Source organism: Anopheles aquasalis, chromosome 2, assembly GCF_943734665.1.
Source record: "Anopheles aquasalis chromosome 2, idAnoAquaMG_Q_19, whole genome shotgun sequence".
NCBI lineage: Eukaryota > Metazoa > Arthropoda > Insecta > Diptera > Culicidae > Anopheles > Anopheles aquasalis.
Window position 1 is genome coordinate 10,855,143 of NC_064877.1, and position 12,358 is coordinate 10,867,500.

General features: G+C 49.6%; 1 protein-coding gene across 1 annotated transcript in view; it reads left to right on the forward strand.

Annotated features, from left to right (window-relative positions):
• LOC126580860 (cardioacceleratory peptide receptor-like) overlaps positions 1 to 12,358 on the forward strand; it is a 52,844-nt gene that overhangs the window by 17,025 nt on the left and 23,461 nt on the right. The window contains exons 2-3 of the mRNA XM_050244157.1: positions 3,914 to 4,589; positions 4,691 to 4,810. Coding sequence (XP_050100114.1) covers positions 4,020 to 4,589; positions 4,691 to 4,810 — 690 coding nt within the window. The 5' untranslated portion in view covers positions 3,914 to 4,019. The remainder of the gene's footprint in view (positions 1 to 3,913; positions 4,590 to 4,690; positions 4,811 to 12,358) is intronic.

The window sequence follows — 12,358 nt, forward strand, 5'->3', positions numbered from 1 at the left end:
GGCATTTGAAATAATCTTCGAATCCATTTGGTGGTTTCTGCGACCAACCAACTCCCGGTGCCAGTGCCAGTGAGTGGTTGGTAACAAGCAAGCAAGAGCCCGGGATTCATGGCCGGCAGCGGTGAATCCATCATCCGCAGCACTCTCAGCTCCGTTGTTTATACACTTTGCAATATCCGTCCCTTTGCCCTGGCGCGTTGTGCTTACTCTGGACCAATTTCAGCGCCAGCTCGCGGCCTGCGGAGTGGCGTGGAGGTTAGATTTTGCTTTGGAGTGTTGGTCGGTGGAGAGTACTTGGGCACGAAAATAACATAGGGGATTCGAGGGGACCGATGCAGACCGAGCAGAGTGTAGAGCAGTAGTATATGAATCAACAAGACTGTCAGCTGTGAACCGTGGGTAGCGGATGTAGGAATCGCACCCGATCGAGTGATGGATGATGGTAGTGGCGTTGGCGATGATGTAGAATCTGCCCATCGACTGAGGGTACCATTTGCGGATTGTTTACCGCAGCATGGAGTTTCGCACACACGTGGTACAGCTGATGTTGCTGGTGTCTTTCAACGCAGGGAGCAATCACAACTGTTGCTAAACATTGCGAGTTTGTTTTGCTTCAGGGTGTTATATGGTTCGCCGAGAGCGTTCCCCATGACGTGTGTGGATTTTAATCGAGTTTTGAATGACAACGAGACTTTCAACTTATTAAAATCTATTTTTTTGAATTAAACGGAATTTATCGAAGCTACACCGTAAATTCCATTCCACTGAAGATGAGCTGTCCCTGTTCTACGGTCAGTACAACTTAGTAACTAGGACTTTATGTACCGGCGCCAATCAGCGAGCAGCGAGACCAGCACCGCTGCCGACTGACCGCACATTTTCGTCGCGTCATCGGGCGGCAGCATTCCAAAGGCAGCGCACCGTGGCGAGCTCGTTTCGTTGGAATCGGTTAACGTTAACCGCCGGCCACGGAACGCTCCTAGGCGACTCCACTGCACGCGTGATTTAATTATTCAATTAGCAAATCTTCAAAGTGAAACCGTTTCATCTCGCGCACCGCCAGCGCGCCAGGATGTGGTTGGGGCAGGGGGTTTTGGAATGGAGCAAGTGCAACTGTAGCTGATGCTACTGCCGTTGTTGTGGTTTCCCCGTTTGAAACTGTTGAACGGGTACACCCGCAACGCTCGCGCAACCGACTAGCCGCGGCCGATGCACTTTAATTGAAATGTAATGGAAAGAAGGAAATTCCTTGGCCGGTTCGCCGGTGGCGTCTGGCTGGTTGGTGGTTGATGCATTCGGACATTAATGGTCGCGATTTGCGCGTGAGAGTCGGCGACGGTCGGAGGGAATGCAAACGCTCGTCAAACGGTCAACTTGCTCCCGTCCTGGCCGGCGTCATGTCCTCGTCAGTCCGTTTGCCAATTAATTGCTGACACATGGCAACAACAGCGGCCACAACACAACAACAAAAAAAACCAGTGTAGCGGTGTGCAACTGTTGCAGCGTGTTTGCATTTCATCTCTTCTCGTCCATCAGCCACGGGACAGATGGGCCATTTATTTGCTGGACAGCGAAACACGGTCGTTAATGTTTGACACCTACTATCGGTCACGAGCGTGCGCCTAGGAACGCTCTTCGTGCGGATGATAAGTTTACGTCTTCTGAACCTTCGATCATGTTGTGAAGATTGCGATTTCTGAGAGACGCTCTCCACTAGAATGTTTGTGTGCTGGAAGCATTTGGAAGCAGCGATACCGAAGAGAAAGGAAACAGCGCTAGCGTAATGGTATGCAATTTAGCGGCAAAATTGCTGCAAGTAAACTCGCGAGCGTCGAAAGAATGTGCTGCCTGCCCCACAAATTCCTTTCGCTCATCGCATCGCGTTGTCTTTCCTGAGCGTTCAGCTCGAAACCAGCCGGAAACTGCTCGGAACGCTCGGCAAGCTCGAGAGGACGATCGATTCTTCCCCGACCCGGCCACTGTCAGCCACTAAATGTGGTGCGCGCGTAACATTCTTGCCCGACATTCAGCGCAGCGCTTTGTGTCCTGATTTGCTGCGTGATTGCCGCCAGCGTACCGGGAACGGCGGATTGTTGGATCGCTCAATGGAACGGATGGAAGAGAAAGCCAGCCGGCGCTTCGAATCTACGATGAATTATGTTCAATTAAGATTTGAATGCCGGCGACGGGGTATTTGCCGTGGGAATGTGGGAACTGCAGCCGTAGGGCGAATGTTAGCGGATGGTCTATGAAGTTTCTGTCCGCTTGTGAAGTTTGTAGTTTCTAAAGCTTTTCCAGGTAGTTCTAATTTTGAAATAGAAACCTCATTTAGAACCCGGTCTTCCTAGATTGTTCCAGAAAGCCATGGATTCTAGTATCGAGCATCGACCGACATAAGATCAACAGAAGCTTCCTGCCGGTTCCAGCTGGCGAATCTATTTACGGTCATTGCGTTCCTGGTTCAAACCGATTGGTCAAGATCGAAAGCAATAACCGTGTAGTACTCCAATATCCCAGCGGATTGAAATAGCATGATTCGTTCACGTTAACTGCGCTGCGCTGAATGGCGATGAGCGGAGGGGACTATGCCGCAATTACAATCCGCTCCGCTCATCGTTTGATGCTACGTCGTTATGTGTTGTGACCGGTAACCGGTGGGTCACCTTTTCCGTTCTACCATACCGTACACGATCGCTTGCAAGTCCAAATGCCGGCCAATAGGTGACGCGATCAAACGTACACGACCGAGAGACGAATCGATTTGCATTTGCTCGACCGATTGGAGCAGCGACGGTGAATCTCGGGATTGCGCGGTACTCGCGCAAATGTTGGATCTTGTTACGCCATCTTTCATCTTATTTATGATTACACAAGGTACGATGGTTTTCGGTCACTCCTAGGCAATCGGCGAGATTTATGTTGCAGCAGACCACCACGGAACACCATTCGGTGAGGCCATTTGGCGTACCAGACATCGTTCACACTTCATGGATCATGGATTTGATGGGCACGAAACCGTACGAAAATGCGCCATTTCTGTGAGTATGGTGGTTTGCTTCGTTCGTTTTTTTGTTGTTTGTGCATGTGCACGATCCGGGACCAATACACTTGGCAAACGTGCTAGACCGTGGCGAGGTCCTGTGAGTATAAACTCACCGTATAAACCACAGCTTCGATGCCTGGCAAAAAAACGAAGTAAGGCAAAACCTAAGCCCACCAGCCAGCCTGCTAAATCCGCCAGCTACTGTTTGGCTAAGGGCATCGAGAGGCAACGGGGGGAGGGGTTTAGGGGAAACACGAAGGAAAAACATTTTTAGGATCATCAGCGGGGCAGAATGTTTGCTCCCGTTCCTGGGATTACTCCAAGGCTGTTCTTCCTCGGTCGTCGTCGGTCTACGAACGAGCGAATCAAGGAACTCGAATTAAACACCAGAAATCTCATAAATAACTCACGCACAGAACACACGCTCCTCCGGTGGTACGGTGGCCCAAATTCTTGCATCCGTAGCACATGCCACAATCGCCACCACCAGTGTGGTATCTGCCGGTGCTGAAGGGCGCCCCGTTTTTCCGTGTGGTCATCCGGCATTCGAAACAAATTGCAACGCGAATTCTTGCGCGTCACGGATTCGTTCGCAGAAGACGAATTATTCTCGGTTGGACTGTTGGTGGTTGTTTTGCAAAGCAATAAATTTCGCAATGAATTCCAGCATCTCTCCGCTGCCCGGCAGCTAATAGAATAACAAAGATTGCTGCAAAAGTTCTGACCGCTCGTAGCGGTAGCATTATGAATTCCAGTTTTTGGAATCCGACCAAACCGGAACCGGATCGATAAAGAATTTCTGTTCCAGGGCCTGGTGGATGTTGCGGTCGCTTCGATCTAAAGTTATGTTTCTTCTTCTTCCGTCTGCAGATCCAATGTATTGTGGTGCGAGAGCGTAAAGCAGCGTAGACGACGGGACGACGACGACCAGTGGCCAGCTGGAGATGTCGATTGGTGGGCATCGACGCGCCCCAACATGCTGTCCATTCTCATTTGGGCCTCCCTGCGTCATCTGTCCGCCCAGTGCAATGCGGAGCCGTACTATGAGCCGTTCGGCGGTGCAGAACCAACGACACTCCAGCCGACGACATCCGCAGCTACCGTTGCCACCATTACTCACCATCATCACCACCACCAGCACCACCTGCTGTTCGTTGCGTACGCAAACGTTTGTGGAATCGAGTTGTCGAAAGCGTTGGCCAACGGATCGCCTCCTCCTTGCAGCACCCAGCGTGGCAATTTGGTTCGCTACAAAAGATCGGCCAGCACGAGCAGCGAGCAACCATTTGTCGATCTAAGATTCGTACCAAAGACCGGAAGTGATAAAGCAGAACTAGACACTCGGTGGGCATACAACGGCACACCGACACCGCGACGGGTGACGTCGCGGATCGATAAAGAATTTGAATCACGCCACCACTGGAGTGACCACGGCGCGGGGGAGATAAGGGCGGACGCGGTCCAGCCAACGGAGCCGGCATTCCGGGACATCGGCGCCACGAACGGTGCGAACGATGTCATGAACATTACACCAGCATTATCGCAGGTAGTAGTATCCTCCGTGCTGCTCCGTCCCTGGGCTAGGGACTGAGGTCTACTGTTCCGAGAGGCAGCTCGCTCACTGAATGGAGTCGTAAACATTTACAGGTCCTTTTAGCGCCCTCCGCAACCAGTGGCTTCGGGCTGGCAATCCTGATGGCCACGAATGCAGTGGCCGATGAGAATGGCACGCGCGGCGAGGAGATAAATTCCTTTTACTTTTATGAGGTAAGTTTACCGTCTGCTTAGTAGGCAGTTACCTACCTGGGTTTGCCGTCACTGGCGCGTAGTGGCATCGTTTTGACATCCACTTCTACGTACGTACCTACCGATGGAGACATTCGGTCACACTTCGCGTTTCGTACGCTGCCGTCAGCAAGGTGTCAGATCAATAATCCACCATATACAGACACATACCATCTTGTGATTTTGACGAAGACGAAGGAAGACAATCTCGTCTCAACAAGAGCGGTACAGCTTACAACGTGGCATGAAGCTGTGCTGGAAGCTGCTGGATGTGAAGTTTTTCCAGTGATTCCAGACTGACTGACTCCCACGCGGCACATTAAACAGATTTAGCAAACGGTGCCTCGTCGTCAGAAGATTAGCAAACACTTTCGACGGAGGGTTGGAAAGGATCGATCGCTCGAAACTGCTCACATCGCAACGAGGTTGTTGATCGAACGTACAAGCTGATGACTTGTAATTGACGTACGAGCAAGTTTAGCAGACATGCTGCTGGAGGCGCCTTCAAGCAGAACTTGCAAGTCGCTCATCGTTCGCACTTCGCCTCCTGTCGGTTATTCATTATGCTTCTCGGCTCGGCGGCAGAATCCAGTTCATCCTTTCGAGTCCTGGTGGTTTGCATCGTGTTATCGACATTATCATTGACCTACCAATCGGATACTCGGTGTTGTGGTGGTTCTGTTTGTGTTGCTGTGTGTGCTTGTACCAGTAACCTTACGATGCGTTTCGGCACTGCGTCGAGACCGGCCGCTAAGGACACGCAAACGTCACTCCCTGCCCTACCGCGAGTCTGCCACTGTCTTGCCCAGAATTGATTTTGTCTAGACGGAATAATTTATAGAGATTGTGTTCGGAATGGCATCGGGAGGGAGGCGAAGACCGCATGGATGGTGGCAAACAACTGGTGGTAGCCACCGAAACCGTTGATTCGTGGGATTTCGTTGCGGCAAATTTAGAAGCACCGGTTTTTGCACGTCAAAGACATCGATGCAAGAACAAAAACACTGTTCTTGCAGTGACGAATTTTGGTGCAGTGCGAGAGGGAGAGAGAGCGAAAGAATGGAGGTGGACTTTTGATGGAAAACAGTAAACGAACGAACGAACGAACTAGCCGCATGGAAAGGATCAGATAATTGCATTGGATGCAGTAAATCGGTTGCTATTTACGTCTCAGCAACGCCGCGACGCCTTAGCAGCGAACGGTAATTCGATAAACGATTGGGGGATTCATCTGCAAACGAGGTCGTATGATTAATGAGACCAGCAATTTATAATGTTAGGTACGCTCGGTAGAGCTGGTGGGAGAAACCTTTTTTTACGATCAACGAATCACCGAATTCACACTGGTGCACAATTTGATTCAATTAGGATATGGATGATTTTTTAAGAATTTGGCATTTCTTAGATTGTACTATTTTCTACACGTGAATACTTGTCATGGCAACTATTTTGGCGTTTAGTTAGAACGTATGCAGTGTATCTTAGTCACTCAAAATGACGGCGTAAAATAATAAACCTAGATGGCCTAAGATCCATCGCAGATTCTTGGTACAGGCTGAACCATTTATCCCTCTTTCTCTGTTCCCCTAAAACTCAATCGTAGCGCCCTAATAACAACACTAACCATGTGTGCCATAACCAGACTGGCGCCACTGGAACTAAAAGTTCACCCCTACGCTCCACGTCAGAACAGATTCCCCAAAAACACGGTGCCAGAACACTGGGACTGGCAGTTCGGAGGAACGATAACGGCGATTAGTTATCAGAAACTATGTGGCTACGCCAGTCGAACGCGTGAAGCATTCCGCGAGAGGGAGTGTAACGTTGAGTGAAAATTTACGAGCCATCCATAAAGATTCCCCACACTCACCCAAACACACAAATACTGCGTAATTCCGTCGCCAAATGGTCCCCAAAAATTCAACCGAAAATGGTGGAAATGTGGTAACCACCATCGCCAGAAATTCGTTTAAGAGTGCCATAAAAAGTCACTTAACCTAGTTTTTTTTTGCCATACGGAGTCCCCATTACCGGGCGCGACGTATCCGGCCGGAAGTCGTCGGATGGAACGGAGCGCAACAGCTAGAACCAATTAAAATTGCTTATCAGTGGCTAGTGGCCTTCGTTACGCCATCAATCGTGATGATGAAGGACCGGAAATCACTCCGACTGGTCCGGTCTGTGCACAACCCGGAGAGCGAGACAGAAGTAGCAAGAGTGTCCTGTGGTGGTGCTTTGGTTCGTTGGACCACCCACCGCAACAATTGTTTCTTATAACGGGGCCAGGAACAGCACAAAAAAAACTGTCGCTTCACACGGATAGCAGGTGAAAATGGTCGTTTGATGGGATGCCACTTTCACGCCACAAAACTGACCAAAGGACCCACCAACGGGGTGGGTGTCGCAAATGGCTTGCTACGATGGTGAAGCCGGGCCAGGTGATTCACGGAACTTCCAAGCCTGAAGTGTCCGAGTTTCGTGTAGAACCTGTCGAAAAGATGACGCCGAAAAGAACCCCCGGAACGCTCGAAGCCGGGAATATGTTTCCCGGAAGTTGGCGCCAAACGGTAATGAAATGTCACAGTCCAGTTAACGCCAACGGTTTGCCGGTGCCGGAGCAGTGAGCGCTAGCCGAAACGGGAACACCGGGAAACAATTAACTGTTCCTGCTGGTTTTTACATACGTTCCCCCATTCTCTTCGACGGACGTCGATACGCTGGCCATTGGTACGTTGGCATGGGCAAAGCTTGTAGCGGTAGTGGAAAGGGGGCTGATGTGATGTCATTCGGAGGTTTTTGGTGACGGTTTTTTGGAGGCATGGAAACCCGGAACAATAATGTAATCGGTGGGTAGTCACGGGGTGGTTAATTGATTTTTGCTTCCGTACTTTTTGCTGCCTCGAGCCAGGGGGTGTCTAGCAGAGTTGCTGTTGGAGGGATTTATGCTCCCTCCTGCAACCAGTGCCTGGACAGATGCCTAAAGCTTTACGAAGGGAGGGCTTTTGCTGTTGATTAAATAAAGGCGAATATTCAAATATTCAAAACCACTATCTTCAAAGATGATTTAATCTCTGTATATAAAAATGTTGAAGAACAGATCCCAATAATGTTAAAGAAAGCATGATAAATAGGATAAAAATATGGAGAAAAGCATAATGAAATGCTGTTTTAACTATTAAATCGATATAAAATGCAACTACTCTGTTCTTAAGGATGTAATTAAAAGGGAAAAATGTAAACTAAAAGCAAATTTACTCACTCAGGCCAATAGTGTTTCGAAATCAATGTCTATACCGTCACTCCATCACAATCTGAACCATCCACAGATTCTGCAAATGACATAAAAGAAAGTAATGTTTAAATTTTAGAAAAAAAATGAAGAAAAAGAGAAAAGCAAAACCGACAGCAAAGCGCGAGCATTTTTATTAGTGGTAGAAACGTTTCTTACGGAGAAATGCTGTGAACAGTAGAACACAAGGCGCCTGTTTTAAGAGACAATCGGGCGCATACAATGTTGCTGTTGCCTTTACTTTCCACTCCACGGAGACACCATTTTGGCTCCCATAATTGAAATTCACCGGCAGTGCAGGCCTCCACTCGGTAGGTGATGGTATCGTTGACACGGCATCCTCCCCCCCCCCCCCCTTCCCGTCAACCGGATTAAACTGTCAACCGGTAACCCGTTTACCGTTCACCACGTGCGCTGCTGCCGATGCGCCGCTGAAGGTTGCGATACGATCCACGGGCAGTAGTTTGAAGGAGGTAGATCAAATCGAAACGATTCACCACTTGACGCTCGCTATAATAAGCAACCGGCACCAAGCGCCGTACCGCGTTCTTTCCACTTGGCAGCGAATGCGATGCGATGCGATGGAGTTGCTAGTTTTGGTGGCCTGGCTCTGGCTGCACAGACAGTGAGCAGCGAACGCGTCTGCAAACGACTGTGAGCAAGCAAATGAAGCAATTTGCATGCATTTTGGGGTACGACACCTTCCGGGCTACGCTACGGTCTGACTAACTGTCTGCGGCGTGCCGTTCTAAAGCGTTCTCGGAAGCCAGTTGAGACGTTACGCTGCTTATGCTGCTCGCTTTGCATATAAAAAAATGTGCGCTCCAAAAGAAGACGACGGTAAAAGAGTGGCGTACATTGGCCTCGCCACTTTCCGGTATGCTACTCTTCGTTTCGTGTCACGAGAATATTCACAAATGTCGCAGGAGTCGACGGAACCATCAAAACCGTTGGGTTCATACTGTGGTACCTTCAAGTGAAGTATGGCGCAGGCATAAAGGCAGTTTGTTGGAAATTGTTTCGAAAATGTAATTTCCGCGCGCTTCACGGTAGTTAAAATGTTATCGAACTCACCAGGAATCTCAGCCCACCCAATGTGGCTTAACCACAGCTGATAGCACAAGAGGAGCAGCGTTCACCTGGCCGCAGCAACGACAACCGACATAATGAACAAACTTGGCTATCGGCAATCGGCTGTAATCACTTTATCACTCTCACGGCCCGGGTTCCATTACAACGCGTAAATGGTGTTACAAGGAATATCTTCGATGAAAATCTCTTAAGTACCATCGAAGTGAAGCGGTCATAGCGGGCGAGCGAGCGGGCGGTCGGGTGGCTCATCCCAGGTTTTTCGCTATCAGGAGATCCGGGCGAGTATTAACCGAGCCGGCATCGAGGACTCATCCGTTTAATGGTGGTTGCCTGCGAAACATTGCTGTCCGGATAGGAACGCCCCAAACCAACTGTTGCGTCCCGGCCGACCGGCTCACACTAATCCGACAACACCACCACCACCACACCAGACGAACTAATCGGCTTTCCTTTCTCTCTCTCTCTCTCCGGTGACCATGGCAAGGTGCGTTCCGTTCCGTTTGCAGAAAACCGGGAGGCTGGCACGTTTGGGAATACAAATTTATAGCCTGACCGTTCTGGTTCCTTCTGGTCCGTGGTGTGTACTCAACCACCTCTGCCAGCGACAGCGAACCGCATGGATCGATAAGAAAATAATTAAACTCACAGCAGGATGCCGGGGCTTCGGGGGGCCTCCCTTCCGGAGCAAACGCGATAGTTCCACGCGAAAGGTGAGGCCCGCGGCATTTAATGGATTGTGTGCATAGTAAGGAATTTTAACAACATAATCCCCATCGAACAGGAAGTGTAGCGCGGGGTGCCGTTTTGTACGGTTTTGCACCAGAAGTCGTGCATCATAAAAATTGATCCGATCAAGTAATTAAATGGGCCCGGGGGCCGGTACTTGTTTGACGGAGATAAGCAGATTAAATGGTTGGCCATTTGTTTGTTTCGTATGTACCGTTTACCTTGCTAATGCGGTGTAACAGGTCCGGGCGTTTCGCGTTCACTGACAAAAAGCTTGTTCGGCACTTAACATTCCTTTTCCCTCCGGTTGCTTCCACCAAAACAGATTCGTGGTTTCGCTTGCGGCTTAACAGAAATGAGCCTTGAAGGAAGCGTAGGGTGCTATGATCCTCCTATCGTTTGGAAGCAAAATTCACGCAAATAGTTTACTGAGAACTGGCACCTGCTTGCGAAGACTTTCGACAAAGACGACAGTTTAGTGTACATCAAATAAGAACCTAGAAACCGGTGGGCGAGAGTGTTTAATTTAAACTATTGCGATTCACCTTTCACTTCTCTTCGACGAACGCTGTGCACTCACTCGTTTGACACTGAAAAACACCAACTAGGCCTACTCAGATATTGCAACGTTATTTGAAACAATAGCAACGGGAGCAGAATCGTTGCTCGCCTACTGCACTGGGAAGCGAATGTCGCCAGAAAAGTTACCGAAAATTTATGGAACCCTTGTTGCTGGATTCATTGCACGACATTTCAATAAACGTGCTGCCATGCTGCATAAGCGCTCAGCTCTATTATGGACTCTAAATATACTTTCATATCACATTCCATTTCGTTTCGTTTGGTTACCTTCCATGTGGTGGACAACTGACTGCAGACCACCCAACGAGCCACCTGCATTCGTTCCATAAATGCTTTCCCCGGTTCTGTTGATTGCTTTTGACACTTTTTAAATGACCTGTGTGATGGGTTACAGCGAGGAGTAGACAAAAAAAACTCCCAGGTAGTGCCCGTTCTGTTGGTTGCCGGAAGTTAAGAATGTAAGGTGCATGTCCTGTGTGGGCCAACCAGCCAACCAGCTAACCCATGGAAGCGTGTTAAGCTGTCTGTTTGCATTTAGATTGCCCGATGGTTTTCGTTCTTGCTGGTGCAGGTTGAAACGGTGGAGTACCGCGGTTTCGCTTACTTATCCAATTTTCAGATCGCTGATTTTATTGATTCTGAAGTTCTGCGGCACGCTGCCGCATCTTGCTGTGTCTCTGTGTCGGTCGCTGGTGTTGGTGAGGAGCGAACCAAGCTGCTGGCAACCGGTCGACATCAGCAGAACGCAAAGCAGATGTGTAATGGTGCTGTTGATGTTGCTCCTGCTGTTGCTGCTGCTGCTGCTGCTGCTGGGGGAATTAGCATAACCCTCGCATGCGCCACTAATCGTATGTGACTCGTTCAACCCACTGACGACGACGATGCAGACGATGTTGGAAGATCGGCCACGGGGATGTTCGGCTGGAGTATTTGAAGTAGAAGTGGAGTACCTCATCGATTTCATGCTTGTTGGCGATTATTTTAACATTTATCTTGATTTGAATCCTCTTCCACTGGCAGTGGCCAGGATGGTGGCTGGTGTGTCTTGACGGTCCGGGACGGTCCCCTAGGAACCGGATTTCTACAAGTTATCGTGCTCGGAAGCTGGAACGGAGCGTGGTGGGGCTCGTAGTGCTCGTGGTTGCGCCGATTACACGCATTGCAGGGTGATAATTTGTTGAGACGGGACAGCAATCGATTTACGATGCATCATCATCATCATCATCATCATCATTATCCGCACCAAGATCTTGGTTCACGCCTGGAGGGGCTTTGTGCAGAGCAGAGCAATAAAACCCAACATCAAGCTCCTGGTAAAACGTACTTCCACACAACTTTACACTCCTCATTCGCCGTTGCTTCGCCCTGTTTGGTGTCACTTTCCGTTGACACTTCACAAATGTTGCCTTCTTGGAGCACAATCGTTGTACAAAGGCAAGTGTTGACAGAGGGAGAGAAGGCGGCATTTCCCCGCCACACCAATCCCTTTCACGCCGCACTCTTCAAGGACTTTCTTCACCGGCAGTGTCAGTGGCGTGTGCCAACTCCGTATGATTGAGTGGTAAGCGTTCTTCCGTTTTTAGTAACAGTCGGTTTGGGGCAGGCCCCCGGTGACAGGGCTGTGCATATTTGTCCGTTGTCGTAATGTTGACTTTGGAGGCACTTCAAAGATCGACAGCCTGGAGAGAGCGAGAGAGAGAGAGAGAGAGAGAGAAGATGAGAGTTGGTAAGGACTGTCACTCTGTGTCACGGTTCGTGATTTTGCGCTGGGAGGGATTGTTTACACAAGCCGATCGTCCGTAACGGACGACGATTACTTGTTGTTCGAAGAGATAATAGAA